This window comes from Ciona robusta, chromosome 1 (assembly GCF_009617815.1).
Source record: "Ciona robusta chromosome 1, ASM961781v2".
Lineage (NCBI taxonomy): Eukaryota > Metazoa > Chordata > Ascidiacea > Phlebobranchia > Cionidae > Ciona > Ciona robusta.
The window spans coordinates 3869211-3893173 of record NC_143235.1 but is presented as its reverse complement, the minus strand read 5'-3'; the positions used below and the strand labels follow the sequence as shown (position 1 = coordinate 3893173).

Genomic DNA, 23963 nt, shown 5'->3' with positions numbered 1-23963 from the left:
CTGATCGTGTTTTAAACAATTAACAACGTTTTATGTGAGTCGTGTTAATAGGGTTTATAATTCATTGAAAGTTTTTTTTACTACCAAATGGGACGAGAAAATATTATAAAAAAGTGTCCCATCTTTCCCAACCTACTATATGTAGTTTAATCTTAATTTTTTCGAATTTGAGTATAACGCAGTTAAAAAATGGTTTCATCTCATGTATATACATATTTTATAAAATACAACAAATAATAACGGTTAAGATATGAACTTAGCTACATCTAGTTATAGTTAAACGCAGATTAGTTTTTACCACATCGTCTTACCTACAATGAAATCGTACTCATTTTCCGCCTTATCAATGGTAATAGTGAAGCAATAGTGTATTACAGTTGGAAAAAGATTCTTCAATGCAACAGCAAATAAACATAATATAAACGCGTATTTCTTCATGTCTATTATGTCTGTAGAAATGATGCCTCTATAACAAAGCATTGGGCCTTGCGTCGCGTGTGGTACCCGGCCACAAGTTCTGTTAAAACGCATCAACGTCTACGAAAACGCAACGTTTTGCCGCTCAACGATATATGTGCGCGAACAGTTGCGTAGTGGGGGTTATTCAGGGGGTAGTGCCCCCCGTTTAAAAATAACCAATTCACAACCCCCTCTTTTTTTATGGCTCGCTATTGTGTATGACTGTATGTAGTCCGCTTAATACAGCTTTAATAATTTTTATCTGCCAGCATTTTCTCGCCCTGACTTAGTCATTGTATCCTGTCTTTGCAGATTTTTTGTATTTTACAACTTTTAACCATATTTTTCCTTATTTATTTTAATATTGTAATTTTTTAAAACATTTTTTGGTACTTTTTACGATAGTATAGTAAGGTGGGGGAAGATGGGACATATGTTTATTCTCTTTTCTTGTCTTATTTAGTAGAAAACAAAGAAAATTCAAAGAATTATAAAACTGTGTCCTAACGACTCCCATAAACCGTTGTTAGTTGTTTAAAACACGATCAGAATATTTAAATATTATGTGATAAAGGTGTCCCATCTTCCCCCGCCACCTTACTATATACCGTCCCTGTAGTATATCGTTATAGTACAATGCTATATATCGTTATAATCTTTCTGTAATCCTTTACTTCTGGATTAATACAATGTATGTTCTTACAGCTACAAGCAGACTGGCATCTCTAAACAAACGCGGCAAAGACAACTTATTATAATCACACGTGCGCATGCTGGTGCTGATTTTCTGTCAAGTGGTTTTGTACACAATTGTCGTCTCTGATTTTAGGTCAGTAGAACAATTCTTTCAGTTTAAAAACACAACGAGAACTTTTATTCGTTATACAAGTGCACGATAATGTAATACACATAGAAACTGAAGCGGTGGTACAATAAGACTTGGGGAAAAAACTTAGTAGGGTGGGGAAGACAGGAGACATTTAGCACATAATATCCAAATGTCCTGATCGTGTTTTAAACAATTAACAACGATCTATATGGGAGTCGCGAGGATACGGTTTTATAATAATTCGAATGTTCCTTGTTTACTACCAAATAGGACAAGAAATAGAATGAAAATGTGTTCCATCTTCCCCACCCTACCATATATTAGGTATTTTATGATAATCAAACTTTTTAGTTTTTCTAAACCAATTTTGACACAATATTTTGTATGCACCACGTATGCCTATATACTGTCAAATATGACTTGGTATAAGCCTACGAAAAAACTTTTTGTTATACTATAATTTTATTGATACATATTTGTCACTTTGTAATTTAAACTCTATTATTTATTTTTTAAATATAAAACAAACACCAAGTATTACCTGCAATCGAAAATAGTTGTATACAAAAGAAAACAAAAGCAAACAAGTACAAACAAAAATCAACTACGGCAAACTCAATACGAAGTACCATACGAACGAAGACTGCCTGGCCGTTCACGTTCAAATACATCATCGCTTATGTAACTACTTACAGACTGAACGTGTTGTTTAAATGTATCATTATCTGGAATTTCAGGGTCGTCATCCATTTTGACCCAGGGCCTGGAATGTAGTATTGTGGAGTAAGATGGGACACCGTTAGCTCATATTATCCAAATACCCTGATCGTGTTTTAAACAATTAACAACAGTCCATGGGAGTCGTTAGAAAACGGGTTTTTAATTCCTTTAACGTTGTTTGTTAATTACCAAATGGCATAGGAAAAAAGAATAAAAAGGTGTCCCATCTTTCCCACCTATATAAAGATGTATACGAAATAAAGCGAGGTATAAGAGTAGAATGTTAATCTTCTATTACTTTGCATAGGCGAATTAATGTTGCAGAAAATACTTAAACACTATATATGTGCTTTAGGGGTCTATGTCCCCCTATTCTACTATAAACATACATTTTTTGGTTGCTAAGTGCTGACAATTTTTTTATGATACGGTATGCGGTTGCAGAGAATTTATTGTCTATTTATGTTGAATTAATTATATATATATGGTTGGTACTGTTGGGTAAGATAGGACACCTTTAGCTCATAATATCTAAACATCCTGATCGTGTTTTAAATAATTAACAGCGGTCTATGGGAGTCGTGGGGATATGGTTTTATAATTCTTTAAATGTTCTTTGTTTACTATACTAAATGGGACGAGGAAATTAAATGAATAGGTGTCCAAACTCCCCCAGCCTACTATACTGCGAAAAAGCCGATGTACATTGCAAAACCGATACCACTTACCCTCTGTACACCATCCATAAAGTAAACAGAACAACTTTAATCGCTAGCGCCACCCCAAGGCCGATCATTGCGGCAGTCCATGATGACATTGAGTCGTCAGTTTCTTCAGTGGCTGTACTGTTGTCTGGAAGATCACAAACAGTGCTTGATTAAGTTACAGGAAAAAAGACAGTAAGAAATAGGGGTATACAGATAGGGGCCTTATTTAGGGAAAAAGCGTTATAGGTGAATGCTCGCCAACGAAAATGAAACGAATAAATACGGTATGCATCATGTGTGTAACAGTCAGTGCATCTTATATATAACACGTCGTTTATGTGTTAGTTTAGCAGTAGAAATTCTTGATAAAAACATGTGTTACACTGTAGGCGTAAGGGGAAGAACCTTGAACGAATAAGCAAATGAATAACTTACTATAAATACCGCATGTACTATGTGTGTAACTGTCAGTGTATCTTATATATAACACGTCTTTTATGTAACAGTTTATCGGGTGAAAATGAGGCTAAAAAATATGTGTTATACTAAAAAAACACATTTCTAATAATGTACAAAGGCGCGACACAAACTGACCGATAGTAGGGTGGGGGGAAATGGGACACCTTTTCATATTATTTTTTCGTTCCATTTGGTAGTGAACAAAGAACAATTAAAAAATTATAAAACTGTATCCTCACTACTCTCATGTACCGTTTTTAATTGTTTAAAACATGATCAGGATATTTGTGCTAAAGGTGTCCCATCTTCCCGCACAGTACTATATTTCCCACATTACGTACTTATGCATTCCGGCATCTGGTTTGACCACGAACCATCCGTAGTGCAAGTCGTATTTGCTTTTCCTACGAGAATAAACCCTTCAACACATGAGAACTCTACCGTCGAACCCTCGTCAAATTTCTTGTTCTCTTCCACGTATGGAATGCCAGGGTTCATACACCCTGTTTCTAAAAAAATATGAATTCGTTAGGTGCTTGTTTGAAAGTTATTATAAATCCGTGAGATGCTTGTTTGGAAGTATTATAAATTTGTTACAGATTTTTCTGGAAATTGTGGAAAGTCATTATAAATTTTCTGATTAAAAACCAAAAGAGTTTAACTTTAAACAGTCATACAGAAAAAATGTTTTAGCAGGTAAAGGTGTATACTAGGCTGGGGGGGAAATAGGACACTTTTTCATTTTATTTTCTCGTCAATTTGGTAGTAAACAAAGAGCATTTAAACAACTTTAAAATCGTATCTTCACGACTCCCATACATAGACCGTTGTTAATTTAAAGCACGATCAGAATACTTGGATATTATGTCCTAAATGTGTGCCGTCTTATCCCACCATACTATATTTAAGTTAAAATATTCCCGACCGAAAGCAAGTACGATAAAGTATATTAATGTGATGCTGCTGCTTTTGAGCCGAAAGCTATTAGCGTAAGCTGTTATGTGTTAAATGTATAAATTTCTATATAACTTTAATATAGACCCGCTTGTGCGCTACGCTTTTTTTCATGTAAATACCCTATATGATATAAAATGCTTTAGCCTTTTTTAGCTGGTGCATGAAGAAAGCAGTTCTGCAGCATTGCATACACCTGTTTCGCAATGTACACCTCGGTATTTTCTCGTGCAAGCACAAGTGTAGCCGTTGTAGTCCGAGATAGTGACGTCATCCTCAGTGACGTCCTTAGCAATGTCGTGACACGTGCCACCGCTGGTGCATGGCGACGATAGGCAAGGGGGGAAATCGGCTTGAAGTGATTTAGTCGTTATGTTAGCAATAGGTTATTATAATATATGCCTATATTAACATATACGTTTTAAACAAAGTGTAAACTGATTTTTAAAGTAACGTATAGGAGGAACATATACTGTTGTAAACCTATATGGGGTAAACGTAACTTACCTATTTCACAGTTGATGCCTTTGTAGTGTTGTGCGCATTCACATACATAGTTAAATGGAGGAATCATTGAACATGTAGCTTCGTTTTGACAAGGGTTGCTAACACATGGTGAGTCCATTTCTGATATATAACAGCACAATTAAAAAATCCTACAAACATACACGTATAAGCTTGCACGAGGTGTATAAAACAAAACATCGACAATGATTTTTTAGCCACGCGAGAATAAAGTAAGTTACATTCATTTCGTTCGGTAATTTATTCATGATATAGTAGGGTGGAAGAAAGTGGGCGCCTTTTTAATATATTTTCTCTTCCCATTTGGTAGCATAAACAATAAGCATTTAAAGAGTTATAAGGCTACTATAAACCGTTTTTAAATACTCTCGTAGTTTCATACGTTGTAAATTGTAAGCGGACACGCGGTGTCAGTCAGCTTGAATTATTTGTTTACAAAAAGAAAGAAACTACTCATGGCCTTATTAGTAGGCCATGAACTACTTTATACTATAGTATAGGGTGGGGTAATATGGGCAACCTTTAACACATAATATCTAAATATCCTGATCGTGTTTTAAACAATTAACAACAGTCTATGGGAGTCGTAATAATACGGTTTTATACTTTATTGAATGCTCTTTGTTAACCACCAAATGATGGGACAAGAAAACAGACTAAAAAGGTGTCCCATCTTTTCCCAACCTATACTATCTTTATATATAAATAAATACTCACCATTCTCACAGTTATCACCGTTAAAGGAGATTGCGCATTCACAAGCGTATAAGTCAAGTTCAGAGCTCTGTCTGCAAGATCCACCGTTCTGACAAGGGTCTGATTCACATTCGTTAATGTCTATTTCACAAACGTCGCCCTCCGCTCTAAAAGTAGGGTTATTTATTATTTGTTCTATTTATATAGGGTGGGGAGATGGGACACCTTTAGCACATAATAATTAAATATACCCTGATCGTGTTTTAAACAATTATAACGGTCTATGAGTGTCGTGAGGATACGGTTTTATAATTCTTTAAATGTTCTTTGTTTACTACCAAATGAGATGAGAAAATAGAAAGAAAATGTGTCCCATTTTGCCCACTTTACTACATGCTAATATAAATATATGTGGTATATTCATGCTTTTAATTTTTATCAATACACTAAATGGGCTTTAGGTCAAGATGTCACAAACTGCTTACCCCGGAAAACACTCGCAAACCCTCCTTATTCTATCTTCACTGCGCCCACAATCACCATGTATACAAGGGTCAGGGTCGCATGGATTGTAATCCTCGTTTACTGAAAAAAAACGGTGATTTCTAATTATTCTGTAATGCATATAGTGCTGTGGGGTAAGATAAAATACTTTTAGCACATAATATCCTAGAACCCCGATCGTGTTTTGAACTTTTAACAACGGTCTATGGGAGTCTTATAATCCTTTGAATGTTTTTTGTTTACTACCAAATGAGACGAAAAAAAAGTATAAAAAATATGCCCAATCTTTCCCCACCCTACTATACAGAACTGTGAAAAAACGTGTCGATTATTCCAATATTTTAAAAACTAAAGCGTAGCAGGTAGATTATATATTGTATTTGCTTATTTTTAGTTGATTCCTTACTTGAATACGAAGCCTGAAACCCTCTATAGTTTACAGAATCGTCGCTGGCGAAATGAATTGTAAGTGAGCCGAACCCCATGATTGCTTCTTCTGGCTTAGAATACCTGAAAGAGTTTATGTGATTTAACACTTTGTGTACTACCAATATGTGTATTAACAGTAACATATATATATAATATATATATATATTTACAGAATTTGCATTGATACCCCTATAAATAGGAAATATAGTAGGGTGGGGAAAGATGGGACGCCTATTCATTCTATTTTCTCGTCCCATTTGGTGGTAAACAAAGAACATTCAACGAATTATTAAACCGTATCCTCACGACTTCCACAAACCGTTGTTAATTGTTTAAAACATGGTCAGGACATTTGGATATTATGTGCTAAAGGTGTCCCATCTTCCCCCACCTTACTATATTACGTATTTAAAACTTACACTTTTAAAGCATACTCCAGGTAAGTGTTCGCCTTTCCCATCTTACCACCTACTACCATATGTAAACTGTGTATGGGCTTTTGTAAGTGTTTTAAACACTAGTGTTATAGTTTATATGATAAAGTATTATATTTTTTGGCGTTGTTAATTTTAAAATTAGTGTGATTACAGTCGTTGGTAACTTTTTAATTCAACTTTGGTATAAACGTTTAGTTTGAAATGTCTGTATAAAACTGAATCATCCACCGCAATTAGTTCATGTTGCGCAATCTTTATCGGTTCGCAAAAACGTTTTATGTCCGCCAACAGCTGATAGGCAAACTAACGAACTTTGATAAGAGTATAAAGAAAGAAACAAAAACGTAAACAGCGTTTTCCAATTTTTCACTTGCGCATTTCGCGCCGAATTGCATTTCTGACTTGTTTTTTTTTGCTAGCAGCTACAGGTTTTACTACCTTAATGTTAGAAATGTACTTTTTTTAATTAAACAGCAGGTATTTTTTAAATTATTTAACGGTTTATTTTAGCAAGTAACGTTTGCAGTTGTTTTGGACTTGTACATGGACAGTTTATGCACCGGTTTAAACAGTTTTACAGACTTGCAGTATCTGTTAAAATGTGACAGTATCAGAAAAATGGGTTGCATAGTTTGCTTAACTGTGACAGGGCTGGTAAATTGTGACATTCTAAAACACACAGGGTAAGGCGGAACAGTTTAAAATCATTGTTGATTTTGATTATTAATTGTCTTTATCAATAGTTATACACGCATACATCACTAATTAATACTATACGCTTCGAAAATGTTTGAAAATAGTGTTCTATTGCTATAACATTTTAAGCGTGACAAATTTAGGTTTGTCTATTTCAGGTCTATATCTACACTTGTTAGGTGTTTATTGTTTTTCGTGCATATATTTGTTTTACAAACTCTTAGTACAGATGCAACTTGTATATTGTTTTAATTCTTAAGTAGTACGATGGGGAAATGGGACTCCTTTTCGTCCTATATTTTCGTTCCATTTGTTAGTAAACAAAGAACATTCAATGAATTATAAAACGCTATTCTTGCGACTCACATACACCGTTGTTAATTGTTCAAAACGCGATCAGAATTTTTGGAAGATATGTGTTAAGGATGTCCATCTCAACCCACAGTGGGCTATATATTATATGTTTTAAAACGCCTTTTCCGTTGGTACCTTGTCGTGCTGCATAGTGGCGTATATTTAGAAAACTCAGTAACTAGCAGCAGTATGGTTAAAATAGTGTTGTTGCTACTTATGTAAAAATGGTGCTTCAATTATTTAACAAAACGTTGGTGTATAGCTATTAACGAAGACTTCATTTGTATACAACTTTCTAATTGTCCTCAAAAGTGGGAAAGCTGTATTCGACACAAAAGTAACATTAGATAAGTAGTTGTTACGTAAGTTAGAGGTTTCTCAAGTCATTAGTCATCGGGTAATTTTCTGTATCGTGGTATGGAGAAATATACCGTTAGAAATGTTTTTTCAGCCGTTAGTTGAATTAATGTAAATTGCTTTATCCCCGCGTGGCTAGAAAACGAAATTCGTTATAACATGAGTGTTCTGTTTCATACATCTCGTGCCAGCTGAAGAGTTACCATGTATGTTACTTTGGAGGTGACTACATATATACATATATATATATAGTAGGGTGAGGGAAGATGGGACACCTTTTCAATCTATTTTCTCCTCTAATTTGGTAGTAAACAAACATTTAACGATTTTTTATAAAACTTTATCCTCACGGCTCCAATAGATCATTGTTAATTGTTTAAAACACGATCAGGATATTTGGATATTTTGTGTTGAAAGTGTCCCATCTTACCCCACCCTACTATATTTATTTATTCTGTCAAAGCGTTAAATACGCAACTTACCCGCAGTATTTTGTCGGTCCTAGCGATTCGATGTCGATTTCCAAATAATCATAATCACAAGTTGAATTTGACCCTCCATCTCCCAGCTCGATTACGAGATCCCAGAATTTAAACTGAGATATAAAAAGTTTTACCAAAACCATTACATAATCGTAAATTCATTTTTGGCATCTTTATACATATACAGTAACACGGTCTAATTGTTTTAGGCGCCATAATTATTTGCATTTTTACGCAATTATGTGCGCATAGTCATATTAGTTTATTTACAAGCTCTTAATAAGACTGTTGGACATAATATAGTAGGGAGGAAGATGGGATGCATTTTCATTCCATTTTATCAAAGATTCAAAGAATTATAAAACCTTATCCTCAAGACTCCCATAGACCGTTGTTAATTGTTTAAAACACGATCAGGATATTTTATATTTTTATGTGCCAAAAGTGTCCCATCTTACCCCTACATAGTTTTATTTGGGTGCGGCGGATTTAATTTCCCAACACTTGCGTGTCTTGTCGTATGACTTCAATTAGGCAGACTTTATTGGCAACATAATAAACAATTGGCAAGCACTCAAAAAACTATTGGTCATAATATGACAAAAAAATCATTTTTTATCTCGTTTCCAAAACAAATTTATTTTCGTTTAGGAATACCCCCACAATCTACTAAAGAAATATTAAACCTTATTTTACCACAACTAACGAATCCTCATTTCCTTCATAAGTCCAAACACAGTCGGCGTTGTTCGGATATTTTCCTTGCTGGTTGTTTTCGCTCGGGTAGCCCGGGTTTTTAATTAGAGTGAACTCTCCGACTACTAACTCGCCCCCACAAGGTTCCGGTGTTGTTTCCTGACCTGCAGATTTTAAACACTTTTTTTAACTTTTGTTTATTAGTCCGGCAAAGGTGAATGAATTTAACTTACTTTATCCTCGCGTGGCCGGAAAACAACAATGTAATAGTTATATAGTAGGGTGGGGAAAGTTGGGTCACCTTTAGCACATAAATATTCAAACATCCTGATTATGTTTTAAACAATTAACAACAGTATACAGAGGTCGTAAGGTTACGATTTTATATTTCTTTGAATGTTTTTTATTTACTACCAAATAGGACGAGAAAATCGAATGAAAAGTGTCCAATCTTCCCCCACCCTACTGTATATAGTAAGCACGATATCTCTTATCTGTACCATTCTAGTATAACAAATATATTATTTGGCCTTCAAAAATTTTACATACCTGTCGCCATCTTTAAAATATACACCGTCAGCAAAATTAACAGCACCATTTCCCCCATGCCTATATCTGATACATTAGTAAATATGTTTTAACTGTAAAAGCGTGTTTTAACAGCTGTTGTTTTGTCGGTATATTCTGTCTTATTGCTTAAAATGTTTCAAAGTTTTCGTTACCGTAATCGATGAGACAACTAAAGTTATAGTAGGGTGGGGGGAGATGGGACACCGTTTAATTCTATTTTCTTGTTCCATTTAGTAGTAAACAAATAACATTCAAAGAATTATACCGTATCATCACGACTCCCTCATAGCGTTGTTAATTGTTCAAAACACGACCAGGATATTTGGATATTACGTGTTAAAGTTGTCCCATCTTCTCCCACCCCACTATATTATTACTATTGCTATCAATGTTGAACAGAATGCAAGCTTTTACTCGCTAAAGGTGGCTGTACACAGTATCCGGCGTGCGAATTCGCTTGCGAAGTCTAATGCAAACCCATTACCGAGTTCCGCATGCGGCAGCGAAATCCGGACAAAACGGACGAATTCCGGATACTGTGTACAGCCACCTTAAGTCTGTCTGTATGATCACCAGCAAACACAACAGTGAACTTCAACAGCATCTACGGTCTGAGTTAGTGTTAATTGCCTCTTAGGAGTTCGACCACTTCAAGACTTTCTCAACCACTTAAGTTGAGCTACATGAGTTTTTTTCATTGTTTGAAATCTCGAACGCTTTACAAAGCAAGTTATCGTGTGTTTAGTTTAGTGGTTTATTTTGGATCTTCTTTTGTTTTAAAAACTTGTGTCTCGTAAAGAAGAGATTGTTAATTGCCTTTTGCATATATGTACCAAATCCAAACTTTTTTAACTGCGAAAAAACAGTTGTCATTTTTGTACAAAATATATTGGGATATGCTGCTGTAATACGCTTTCACATTTAATTTTTTTTATATCAAAAAAGAATATTTTTTCTTCCATTTTGGTAGTAAACAAAGAACAATCAAGTAATTATAAAACCGTATCCGAACAACTCCCGTAGACAGTTGTTAATTGCTAAAACAAGATCAGAATATTTGGATATTATGTGCTAAAGGTGCTGCCCTATCTTACCCCACAGTAATATACATGTTTCCCAATGATTTTTATTATCAAATACTTCAAAATTTCGCATTACTGTGCGTATAAAACGCCACTTTAATAATTGCATTGTACTTTCCCATTGACAAACCTTAGATCTCGGTACCCTGTGTGTGACTCACCCACGCGTTAAAAAAGTTGCGACAAAATTTGGAAATTATTTCAAGCAGGATTTAGTAAATTGATCCGCCTTCAAAGGGAGCTAAATAGAGATAAAAGGAAACTGTCAACCGTTGGCTATAATTTCGTAAACTTTTACTAAAATTGTACCTGCAAATTGAAAACGTGGGACGATTATAAGGTCCCGTGATGAAATGTATTTACGGTAAATTGCCTAATATGGGCAAACATGGGTCGTATATAAGGCTTGCAACGAAAATGCCTCCGGGTAAAACTGGTTTTAAGATCGAGTATAAAGATGTTTTTAAGCTGCATTTTAGTTTGGGTGTTTTTATTTTTTTCAGGTAATATTTTGTTTTACTGTTGGTGTTTCCAGGCAAAAAGAATATATAAGTAAATGGTTCTTCTGGTAAAATACCTAAATTTTTTAACAAAATTTAGCCATACTAAAGCTAATTATATTTGATAATGACATTTACTAAGTATAGAATACATATACACCTAAAATTGTACAAAATTTTAAATATTTGTAATAATTCTGATTTTCATAGTATATTGTGAGGAAAGATGGGACACTTTTAAGACTTACTATCGAACTATCCTGATCGTGTTTTGAACGTTTTTTATTTACGACCAAAAAAAACGAGAAAATAGAATGCAAATATGTCCCATCTTCCCCCTCTCTACTATAGCAGCAGAACCGTATATCGTAAGAAGTGACGATAAAATATTCTTATTATTCCAGGTACAAGTGCATACTTGTGCCGTGTATGTACGGTATCCACACAACCAAGCTGTACAACGTCAGCAAATTGCGGCGTCGGTAACGGATGTTATTCACAATCGTGGATCACAAACGGAGTTCGGTATTGTAAGTTGTCTTGTATGATTATAGTTTTCGTTGTAAACTTATAATTTTTGAGCAGTTTTCGTTGTTTAGCATTTTTTGTTGGAATTATTATTTTTTATTTTTTTTTCATTGTTTAAGATTTTTTGTTAGAGTTTTTTTGATTTTTTTTTACTGTTTTCGTTGTTAAACACGGCTTTGTATTTAGTCTGCCTATGCACAAAGCGGTGTGCTTTATATATTTTCGTCCATATACCTATTTCTTTACGGACTTTTAAATGTCATTTTTCAACGTGAAGTAGTATAGTAGAGTGGGGAAAATAGGACACCTTTTCGTTCTATTTTCTCGTCCCATATGGTAGCAAACAAACATTCAGAAAAATATAAAACCGTAACCTCAAGACTCCAATATACCGTTATTAGTTGTTTAAAACACAATAAGAATATTTTGATAGTATGTGTTTAAAGTGTCCCATCTTTCCCCACCCTCCTGAATATACTGTTTCGTTCAAAATATTTGTGTTTTTCCTGTTAAGACGAAAGAGGTTGCCATTTCCAAGCAATAAGGAATTGCTACGATTTCAAAAGTCGATTCTGCACACGGAATGACACATTGTTGTGTTGCGATCAAGATCATTGCAATACTGGGAATCCGGAAACGGACTGGAGTAAGCATTTTTAAATACTAAATTATTGTATCAATACAAAATTAACTAATGTTAAATCTTAAAAAAATGTACGTTTTGAATGTAAAATGAATGGAAATAAACCTATACTTTATCCTGGCGGGCCAGAAAACCACAGCTTTTTATAACACGAGTGTTCTGTTTTATACACCTCGCGTCAGCTTACGTGTTACCACGAATGTAACTTTGTGGTTGATTGTTTTTTTTGGAAGAAAGGGGTGACGTGCCAACATGGTTACACGTTAAAAGTGGGTCGTCCTATATTTCATTTAGTTGAATTGATTCTGTAAGATTTTTTTCGATATTTTTTCTGTTTTATCTAAAACCCCATTCTAGAAGTATTTCGGCTAAGGCATTATTTGGGAAAAAATATTCTTTTAAAATAAACGAATTTCTTTCAAATGTCGTGTTAAAAATGAATTTCCTTTATCAAACTGTAATGTTAATTCTGCCTTACTTTCATAGCAGGCCAGTATAAACATTCGTCACGTTTTTTTTTTACTTTTTGTAATTTTCAAATTTGCAGAACCGGAGCGACCAAACAACTTTCAAGCCATTGACGTCACAAGTGCCTCTGTGACGTTGAAGTGGGACATCCAATGTAATGGACTGTACACTTACCAGTTGTTGTATTCGAAACAAGGCGGAGCAGTGAAACGCATTGAGCAAATTCCTAGCAACAGCGTAAGAACTTGCTCCGTTAATCTCTGGCCCCAAAGAACCACTTAACTCGGTTAATATCGATTAGACCAGCTCAAAAGAAAGCACTTTTATTGCTTGGTTTCCTGTGCTTTGCCTGTGGAAGAATAATGCTACCATTCATTCATTTATAATATATAGTAGGGTGGGGGAGATGGGACACCTTTATCACATAATATCCAAATATCCTGATCATGTTTTAAACAATTAACACCAGTATATGGGAGTCGTTGGGATACGGTTTTATAATTCTTTGAACGTTCTTTATTTACTACAAAATAAAAAAAATGTGTCCCATCTTTCCCCACCCTACTATAATCTTGTGGGGTAAGATGGGATATCGTTTGCATCATATCCCATATTTTCTGATAGTGTTTTAAACAACTAACAACGTGTTTTTCAGTCGCGGGCTACGGTTTTGTAAATATTACCAAGTAAGAAAAAAGAAAAGAAAAATGTTTCATTCTACCCTACCAAACTTTTATATTCAATAAAATTTATTCGCTCACAGTCTAACTTGAAATTGTAATAGTGAACTATATATATATTTACAAAAAACTATATATATTTACATACTAACTTAGCAATTGTACACACTTCAATACTGCATATTAAGCGTTAACACTCGAAAACTTGAACGATTTTTGATTGCTTTAACTTTTCGTGGCAATTAACAATATATAGGATAGGGAAAGATGGGACACCGTTGCAGTTTATTTTACCGTCTAATTTGGTGGTAAACAAAGAATATTCGGAGAATTATAAAACCAGCACATCCTCACGACTTCCATAGACCGTTGGTAATTGTTTAAAATACGATCAGGATATTTGGATATTACGTACAAAAAGTGACCTATTTTACCCCAACCTACTATCTATACTATTGGACTCAGACTAATAACGTACGTAATCAAATCTTCTTTTTAACAGGCTCAAGTTACTGGTTTAGATGCCAGCACCGCGTATTTGTTTACAGTGAGAGCATTATATGATGGTGTTTACAGCGATGGTGTAACTACTGCCATGTCAACGAACCAAAATTCGAACGTTATTAATAGTAAGTCTTTTTTTCCTGCTTAGTTTTTTGACACGTTTTACATAGTACTGTGGGACAAGATGTGTTATCGTTATCACCCGATTCCCAGGGTTTGAAATCGTTTTTTTTTTGAACAATTAACAACGCTCTTTTCGTGTCGCGGGACCACGGTCCCGTAATAAATTTATTTACTGTCGAATTTGACAGGAAAAGTAAAAGGGGCGTAGATGTCCCATCCTACCCTAATCCACTACAGTTTTACAATTGCAGACACGGATAATCAAATGCAACACAGAACGTATCATATATTATATAAAAATGTTAATAAATCGCCATATGTGACTTACAAATTGGGTGTGATTATCACTTTACATGTTTTTTAAACTTGTACTTTTTTCGTTATTTCGCTCAGCAAAATATTTTTAGATAACTTCACCATTTGTGTTGCTGTAAACAACGTTACTTTGGTCGGCTTATCCAGCTTTTCAACTGTTCAACGTTGCCCTAATTTTGACGACGTTTGTTTTTTAAGAACAAACCACTGGTCACCTGGTGATTCTAAGTAAGTTTTTTATATAAAGTTTAAGTGAAAAAAACAAATTTATTTTGCGCGCCAATTATGTTGGACGCCAAATTCAGGTTCTCTTTATTCGGATTATATATAGTAGGGTGGGGAAAGACGGGAGATCTTTAGCACATAATATATATCCTGATCGTGTTTTAAACAAATTACAACGGTCTATGGGAGTCGTGAGGATACGGTTTTATAATTCTTTGAATGTTTTTTGTTTACTACCAAATTGCACGGGAAAATAGATTGAAAAGTTGTCCCATCTTCCCCCACCCACCATATACCCGCGTTATACCCTTGCTGACTGAGTTTTATTGTTTATATATATGGTCGGTTTGAGTAAGATACAGGTAAACAATATCCATCTTATACTGCAGCAATATAAATGGTACCGTCAGCAATTGTTTGTTTAAACTTAAACTCGAAACGAGTTAAAATTAATTTTAGAAAATCGAAAAATACAGGATATAGCGACAAAACAAGTTGTTAAAACAGGTTTACAGTTAAAAAACACAACGCAAAAAAAGTTTAAGTGGTTTTGTGTTTACACATGTATTTCTCGACAACCGTACACAAAAGTAAACCCATCGTATTCGTTTAGATATTGGACGAAAGGTTGCGCAACTCAATCTTCATGCTTGAGTGAAAATAGCCTTAATAGCGCCACCTGTCGACCAGGAACTCAAGGTTCTTCATGCACTTATTGTTGCGAGGGGGCAAATTGTAACGTTGGAGACATTACTGCAAGTAAGTCCATTGTACGGGTCATGTCTTTACTTTTGTTTCTATTACAAGATTAACTTGATAAAAATTAAAATTAAATGGCTCGTTTGTCTGCTAAGTGTAGCGACCACGCTTATTTTCTTTCAATTAAATGTAAAAATGTTTTTAACTGTAAGCGTGTTTTAACAACTGCTGTCTTGCCGCTATATCCTGTGTAAAAGACAAATAAAGTTAATATTTTTATATACCCTACCCTACTATATTTATGTATAACTGACTGTATCTATAAAATAAATGGTTTATTACCATAATACCTGGTCGCCTTAAAAATGCAAGCTGTGTTTTGAAGTTGCGGATTTTACTTGCGACAACGTGTCAGTGACAGATCGTATTGAATGTGGATGGTCGGGTATTACACAGGTAGATTGCTTTTTACGCGGCTGTTGTTATCTAAATGCTGGGAGCGTGTACGACAAATGGTGCTATCATACAAAATACGGTACGTTGTATTTTAAACTGTGGTCATTAAAATCAATTTATCAGCCACACAAAAAAAATAATAATAAAAAAAAAAAAATTATTACCTTTAAAGTAACATACATGATAACTCGTAAGCTGACACGAGATGTATGAAACAGAACGCACCTGTATTAGAACAACTGTTGTTTTTCGGCCACGTGAGAATAAACTAATGTACATTTATTCATTCGTTCGTTTAGATTAATCACTGTAGCTTAAATTTTGTGACACAACTTTCCGAGTAGGCTCATGTGTTAGTTTTTATTTCAATGGGTTCAAATACCCCTTATTTATCCTCGCATGACAATGTATTTTGTAACATAGGTGTACACTCGTGCCACTTACAAATTAAAAATCAACTTCGTTTAGTTTTTGTTTTTTTAGCGATACATAACCTTAGGAAAAAAGGTTTTTTTTAGTACCTAAAAAGATTTTGAAATATGGCCAATTGATAACTATTTTTTTTTTTTTTTTAATTTTTTTGGACGTTTCACGTCTTATTCGGCTTTATCAGTGTAAAATTACACTCAAGAAAAAAAAAACTTTTTAAAATTAATTTATTATTTTAGTTCAACCATCAACAACAACAACTAGTAATACACCAACTACCACGCCACCAGTTATTGCGGCAGCTATTTTGGACTATTGGATTATAATAGTGATTGTTCTAGCGATTTTTATTCTCATTTTAATTGTGGCATTGATCGCTTATTGCGTCATAACGCGAAAACGAGAAAAGAAACGTGGATTTTACGAATGTGAATCAGTCTATGCGGTAAGTTATTGAGAAATGTATATTTTGTATAATTTTACAACGATGGGACACCTTTAGCACAAAATATCCTAGTTGTGTTTTAAACAATTAACAACGGTCAGCGGAAGTCGTGAGGATACGGTTTTATAATCCTTTGAATTGTTGTTTTTAACCAAATGGGACAAGAAAATATGTGTCCCATTTTCCCCTACTATATTTAACACGGAAAATAATTTATCTTTAAACTGGGTTTTTATCAGCAAACCGAGATTTCAGTTTCGTGCCTGTAACGTATTTGTACCATAATAGTGTTTTCCCAAAGGCTGATCGTGTTTGACATTTTAAAGTTCGTGTTGTTTACTTGATTACTAATGTGTATAGCTTTCGGAATTTGATTAATCACTTTTTACTTTAACAGAAACCGAACAAGAACCGTGGGCGGGTTAGAACAACTGGGAATAGCAACCCTGCAATTACTATTGAAGAAGCTATGTAAATTGTGTTTAAGCTTATTCTGTATACTTATGGTATAAATATTACGTAACTGTTATCTTAAATGTATAAAAGTCACATTAAAATTAAAAAAAATCTATTTTATTGTTCAAACTATAGTAGGGTGGGGGAAAATGGGACACCTTTGCATTCTATTTTCTCCTTCCATTTGGTAGTCAACGAAGAACGTTCAAATGATTATAAAACTATATCCTCACGACTACCATTGAACGTTGTAAATTGTTTAAAACACGATCTAAATATTTGGTTATTACGTTCTAAAGGTGTCCCATCTTTCCCCCACCTTACTATATATATTGTAACTGTATTACATAAGAATGTTACTTTAAATGCATAAAATTCACATTAAATAGCAGAAAATGATATTTTTATCTTTAAATACTCTTTGTTTAGTTGTTTGTCTAATAATTAATATTTTTCATAAACTGTTATGGTCAGTTTATTGTTTTACTCGACGCACTATCATTATATTTCACAATAAACTAGCATTTCCCTTGTTCCAGTATTATCCTCTTTGTTTAAAAACGTTGCGGTTTGGAAACCTTAACACTAAACGTTAACCGCGGTTTAGCCAAGAGATATCTCTTCGGAGATACTTGTAAGGTGTGACGACACCAAATTAGCTTCATCGCCGCCGGCTAGCGACGTGAACGCGACTATATGAATGTTTCAGCCAACTGTGAAATATTCAACTTCAAGGACAGCTTCATGTCGAAAGTTTTTGATATGGAATATTTTTGGTATTTGAATTTTTTTTGTCAAGTTTTTGGCGTGAAGTATTAACCTTATACTCTGTTATGAGAGCTGGGTTTAGTTGTTTAAATACAAAAGCCGTCGAGTAGCTCTTAAGAGTTCTGAGGAGTCAGTTCTCACATATAGGCAGTAAGATTCTTGTTGATTACCACAACTCCACAGCGGGACTTCACGTTTGCGTTATTAGTTTATGCAATTTGCTGTCGGGGCTAAAATTGCCTACAGCGGAATTCAATACCTTCTTCAACAGCTAAAGGATTAGAAAATATATTTGACCAGTTTCTTGTTATGAGAATTATTCCAGAGAAGTTAAAGCTATAGGCGGAAGTAATAAATGTGGTGACGCGTCAGCGAATCGTCGCAGTATGTAATATATAATGACCTATATTTGAATTTGACAGTAAGCAGACTCTCGTTTCAGTGCCTGTTTAAAAAAAAACAGTACCAGTTTTAAAAGTATAAAAAGGTATACAGAAAAATTTCACTAACAGTTCATTTATTTTGACATTTTCATCTTAGATAATTTATTTATACGTGTGATTGTCAGTTGGGAAACCAAAAAAATCTATCAGTGGTATAACCCAGACATGCGATTGACTTTAATATTCTTATTGTATACTGCTTGCCTTCTAACTCACCCTGTGAAGGCAGAATCTAACGCCAGCTATGTACCATGCTCGGATACCGAGGCAAGGCCCGGAGATGTATGTGCCAACTGCATTGCATCGAGCAGTAAACACCCAGTTCGAGGTTAGAAATGGTTATAAATATCTTTTTATTCGCAATAAATGGTATATAGTAGGGTGGGGGAAGATGGGACACCTTTAGCACATAGTTTCCAAATATCTTGTTCGTCTTTTAAACAATTTACAACGGTTTATGGGAGTCGTGGGGATACGGTTTTATAATTCTTTTAATTTTCCATGTTTACTACGTAATATGATGACAAAATAAAATAAAAAGGTGTCCCATCTCCCCTTCCCCCACTATATGTATTTATAATATATATTTACATCACTAAAATGCTCCTGTAGGAACATTCGAAAGTAATGGGTAGGGTAAGATGATACATTTATTTATTCGCATTTCTCGTCCTATTTGGTCCCATTATAAACAAACAATATAGGGTTGTATACCCTGGCTTCACAACTCCAATAGGGCGTTGTTAATTGTTAAAACACGATAAGGAAATATAAAATTTGGGTGCTGACATATTTCATCTTACCCCACAGTACTATATAGTAGGGTGGGCGGTGGGACACTTACTCATTCTATTTTTTCGATCCATTTGGTAGTAAACAAAGAACATTTAAAGGAATTATAAAACCGTATCCTTAATACGACTCCATAGACGGTTCTTAATTGTTTAAAACACGATTAAAATATTTGGATATTAATTGCAAAATGTGTCCCATCTTCTCCCACCGTACTATATATTGACTTTTCCAACACAAAAATCACGAATTTAATGAAGGTCTTTTATCTATACAGAAACTCCTGCTACTGAGATTTTAGACAGTTATGTCGAAGGGCAACAGATCTTATTTAGATTGTTGCCACGTTCAATTATATGGAAGTTTAATCCCGATACTGTGTTGGAAGCCAGGCATATTAGAGTCACTATATTTCAATGGGATGGGGGGAACAGCAGGTAAGGATTTATATATTGGGAATTCATAACGTTATTGACAATTATACAATCTATGAGTCCTAATTTATTGTATTATTGTACTATAGTATGGTGGGGTAAGATGGGGTAACCTTATCACATAAAATCCATATTTTTTTTATATTGTTTTTAAAAATAACAACGCTCTTTCCGAGTCGCGGGCCTGCGGTTAGCCTATATAATTCTGTGACTATTCTTTGTTTCCTACCAAATCAGAAAGGAAACCGATTAAAAAAAGGTCTCATAATACTCCACTCCCTAGTCTATCCCTACCGTTTTTATTTTCATTGTTAATATACCTATTAATTCACATATTTTTCAGCCTTGGCGTTCCATTGCCTGGGTGCTGTGATATCCCGCTGCAAACACAGAATTGCAGTTACGTCTCGGAGCCAATTGTGTCTCCGCCTGCGAATTTAAACAACCCATCATTGCCTCCTCTGCAAAATGACGCGAACTTACCGCCCGGCGCCCCACCGTTACCCCAATTTCCCCCAAACGAGCCAGGAACGTTTTTTCTTTCTCCATCGCCGACCCAAGCACCCCCACTTCCGCCTTTTCTTACCCCGCCTTTTCTTACCCCGCCTTTTCTTACCCCGCCTTTTCTTACTCCGCCTTTTCCTTTTCTTCCTTTTCTTAATCCGCCAGTCGCCGACGGGGTACCCAACAACAAGTATTACAGCTTATCACTTTACCGCTCCCACGTCGTAAAGAAAATGCCAGAAAGAGATTCGACCCCCATGTTTGCTATACCAGACATCTCAAACGAGCCACCAGTATGTAAGTTTAACTAGCATAGATATATAAGTGCGTAACTGACTAACTGCCATAGCTTACCACAGATTTTGAAATATTTTTTTTTATAAAAACGTATAAAAACTTACTTTTGATTAACCATACCTATTACACTACTGCTGTATAAACATAAAGCTTATATGATTCCCGGTGTAAGTGAGTTGAAAATATCTTTTCAGCATCGAACACGATGGAAACAGAAGGTCGATTCTATGTATTCGGCGCTGGTACACCAACAGAAGACTCCACAGTTTTTAAATGGATAAATTACACACGCCATCAACAGGCTGAAAAATATTCCTATGTCTGTACATTTGAGATGGAAAAAGGTACGCCTATACCTTCAAATCAGTATGGTACTTATAATAAATCCAAAAACCTGGTAGGCTACATATAATACTAAAACTACAAATATAACGTTGTAAAAAAGTTGGGTTTCATCCAAAATGTCTACCGGAGTTTTTATTAATCCGGACGCCTTTTTAGTAGTGGCAAGACATTTAAACCAAGATTTCAATAAAACTAATTGCTTTATCTAAATTAGATTATAATTCTTGTTCTCAAAATTCAACTTTATGTGTAAATTGCCTTTACAGATGCGGTCCTGTTAAACGGCTCAAAAGAAACTTCTTTTGATGTTGATTCGTTTTTATTTGACCGCGGTGTTTACAAAATGCCTGGCTTTACTTACACAAACGACCAAGTCATAAATACTTACGAGTCAAGGGCAATAGAATGTGAAAGCAAAAGTTTCAACGGAACCGCTATCTACAATATAACTTCGAAAAACCCTGACAACTCTACGTTTACTTGCTTGCTTTTATGGTTAACTATGACTGCAAACGACAGCGTCGAAGTAAAATGCATGCCACACAACGGTAAGAACTAGCCTTTATTAAAATAAGAACAACTTGAAAAGGTAATATTTTATTCTTACAAAACAGCAACATACTCGAATGTCATCGTGTACCCTACTGTACCGAAAAAATCCTTGCCAACCACTCTGATTATTGTCGTCACAATCAGCGCATTTGCAGCCATTGTTCTTTTGCTCCTCCTAATTGTCCTGGTGTGTAGATGGAAAAAGAACTTTCACAAGATGATGAAAACAAATAAAGAAATACCGAAATCGTTGGTACGTGAAATTATGAATTTAAAATATTTTATAATATTAGGGCGTTGGCTTCGATGTATTGCATCATCGCTTGATATTATAGGCTAGTTTTGAACAATTCTGTTTTTATAATGGCGTACCGCGCCGTATGACTTAAACCAATATATAGTAGGGAGGGGGAAGATAGAACACCTTTAGCTCAAAATATCTAAATATCTTGATCCAGTTTTAAACAATTAATAACGGTCTGTATGGGAGTCGTAAGGATACGGTTTTATATATTTTTTTTCTACTAAATGGACAAGAAAATAAAAAGGTGTCCTGTTTTCCCCCCATCTTACTAAGTAATAGTTTAATGGCACGATATACAAAGTGTTTTAAAACTTATTTGTTACCGGCGCGTGTTTTTGATGACAACTTTTCTAACCTGCATACTTTTTAAGGACGTTGTTATGAATGAAGACATCAAAATAACGAAAAGTTTAAATGAAATTGAAGCTGTAAGCGTTTTCAGTATAAAGGACTACCACACGCCTGAAATTGGTAAGGCAAAACTTACTTTCATGGCCTACTTTATGGCCCAGAATTGTGACTTTCATGACCATGTGGCTTTCCAATTTATATTAGTACCTTTAAGTCGTGACAATAAGTATAGATTAAATGTAAGGCTGTTTTTATTAATTAGCAATTATAGATTATATTTCGTAATAAAAATTAGCTTTAGATAATTGCACCCATTGAATGTTCATGTAGATTCAGCGAGTGTACCAAAAATAGGCGAAGAGTCTCCAGCCCAATCTAAAAACAGAAACAAATATAATCTTCAATTATACGACACCCTGAGGCGCCAGTCTGAAACAGCAGGTAAACAGTTTGAGATCTTGACGTCATTGGTACATTAACTCTTAGAATCATGTGCCTTTTTGCGTTTCATTCTTCATAATGTGTCGTAATAATACAGGCCCCGAAGGAGAAACAATCAGCGGTACGAACGTTTTTGTGATGTCATATCAACTTAACAAGCACAAGGAAAGAGACGTCACGTCGTCAGGAGTATCTTGCGTTGAAAGTGGCTGCTCTGTTGGTTTTGACCAAAATGATGGAACTACTGGGCAGTATCGTAATGTCTTTGAAAAAGACACATACCATCAGCCGCCAATGTCACCGGACAGTGGTCTATCTTCCGCCAGCGAGAACAACAACAGCGGTTATCCTACACTTGAAACAGAAAAGGGCTCAGAAGATATTGATTGTTTTGAGCGGAAAGAAACCAAACTTTGTACTAATATCCCGCAGGTTCCAGCCCCGTGCGGTATTTATTCTAAGAGCAATGAGCTTGGAAGATATTACGAAAGAAGACATAGTTTAATGAGTGAATCAAACAGCACGATTTCAGAAGCAAGCTCATACGGTGAAATTTCGTTCGAAAGTCCAAAAATAATCCGAAAACCACAAGAAACACTGGAGATGCATCCCAACAAAGAAAGTGTTGTATACACTGTAATGCAGGGCCAAACACTGTCTGATACCAGCAAAAAGTACATTTTGAAAAACACCGAACAGTTCGACGCTTATGAAGACATGAATTCCCAGCCGCAGAAAAACGAATTATTACAGTTACAAATATCAGATTTACCGGTAAATTTTACTCGCCTTAAAACCAGCCCAGAAAACTCATCCACTGAACAAAACGTTTATGATCCAGCACTTGAGTTTGACATTCAGCAACCCATCGAATGTGTTTCGAACTATCTGGATAAGCAAACATTGAACCCTCTATGATGAAACAGTAGTAACTTATTCTTGTATTTTATCCCTTCTTCTTCAATGCATTTTTGCCGCACTTACCAGCAGTGTATAAACAGCTCCAAACATGTCTATATTAATTTATCAATACGGCGCAAATTTTAACTTATTTTTACATATCTTTTCACAACGTTTGACTAACGTTTTCCAATAATTAAGTCGCTATTCGTCAAACAGCAGTCGATTATCAAATATGCGTTTTATTCCGCAGGCTAATGCGTGTATAATCTGCCTTCCAAGGTGTTGCCATTGCTGTACGTTACGCTACATTAAAAGAGCAATTTAAGTTTATTTAATTTCAAAACTAAATAAAAATATTTTAACTTTTAAACTCTGTTGGGGTTAATCTTCAAGTGCTTTAGA

General features: G+C 34.9%; 3 protein-coding genes across 9 annotated transcripts in view; 2 read left to right on the top strand and 1 right to left on the bottom strand.

The window, feature by feature from the left end:
• The window catches only part of LOC149741563 (choline dehydrogenase, mitochondrial-like), a 35799-nt gene extending 25747 nt beyond the window's left edge, over positions 1 to 10052 (bottom strand). The window contains exons 1-11 of one of the 7 annotated variants that reach the window (XM_089893387.1): positions 9854 to 10052; positions 9305 to 9468; positions 8609 to 8721; positions 6260 to 6363; positions 5835 to 5934; positions 5371 to 5516; positions 4636 to 4755; positions 4325 to 4480; positions 3516 to 3683; positions 2737 to 2860; positions 312 to 2051 (exon numbers count right to left, since the gene is read on the bottom strand). In XM_089893387.1, coding sequence (XP_089749513.1) covers positions 1904 to 2051; positions 2737 to 2860; positions 3516 to 3683; positions 4325 to 4480; positions 4636 to 4755; positions 5371 to 5516; positions 5835 to 5934; positions 6260 to 6363; positions 8609 to 8721; positions 9305 to 9468; positions 9854 to 9911 — 1401 coding nt within the window. In that variant the 5' untranslated portion in view covers positions 9912 to 10052 and the 3' untranslated portion in view covers positions 312 to 1903. Of the gene's footprint in view, positions 1 to 311; positions 2052 to 2736; positions 2861 to 3515; positions 3684 to 4324; positions 4481 to 4635; positions 4756 to 5370; positions 5517 to 5834; positions 5935 to 6259; positions 6364 to 8608; positions 8722 to 9304; positions 9469 to 9853 lie in introns of those variants that run through there. The other 6 variants (XM_089893390.1, XM_089893391.1, XM_089893388.1 and 3 more) reach the window with 6 other exon arrangements.
• A 788-nt stretch (positions 10053 to 10840) lies between these two features.
• Positions 10841 to 17959, top strand: LOC149741562 (uncharacterized). The gene is made up of 10 exons (XM_089893445.1): positions 10841 to 11459; positions 11861 to 11986; positions 12499 to 12630; positions 13175 to 13332; positions 14278 to 14404; positions 14810 to 14945; positions 15556 to 15701; positions 16027 to 16176; positions 16766 to 16971; positions 17369 to 17959. The coding sequence occupies exons 1-10, from the start codon at positions 11414 to 11416 to the stop codon at positions 17444 to 17446; spliced, it is 1305 nt and encodes a 434-aa protein (XP_089749571.1). The 5' UTR covers positions 10841 to 11413; the 3' UTR covers positions 17447 to 17959.
• A 696-nt stretch (positions 17960 to 18655) lies between these two features.
• LOC149741561 (uncharacterized) lies at positions 18656 to 23931 on the top strand. The gene is made up of 9 exons (XM_089893340.1): positions 18656 to 18966; positions 19708 to 19867; positions 20208 to 20665; positions 20860 to 21009; positions 21277 to 21558; positions 21625 to 21815; positions 22238 to 22337; positions 22548 to 22658; positions 22756 to 23931. The coding sequence occupies exons 1-9, from the start codon at positions 18804 to 18806 to the stop codon at positions 23574 to 23576; spliced, it is 2436 nt and encodes an 811-aa protein (XP_089749466.1). The 5' UTR covers positions 18656 to 18803; the 3' UTR covers positions 23577 to 23931.
• The last annotated feature ends 32 nt before the right edge of the window (positions 23932 to 23963 follow it).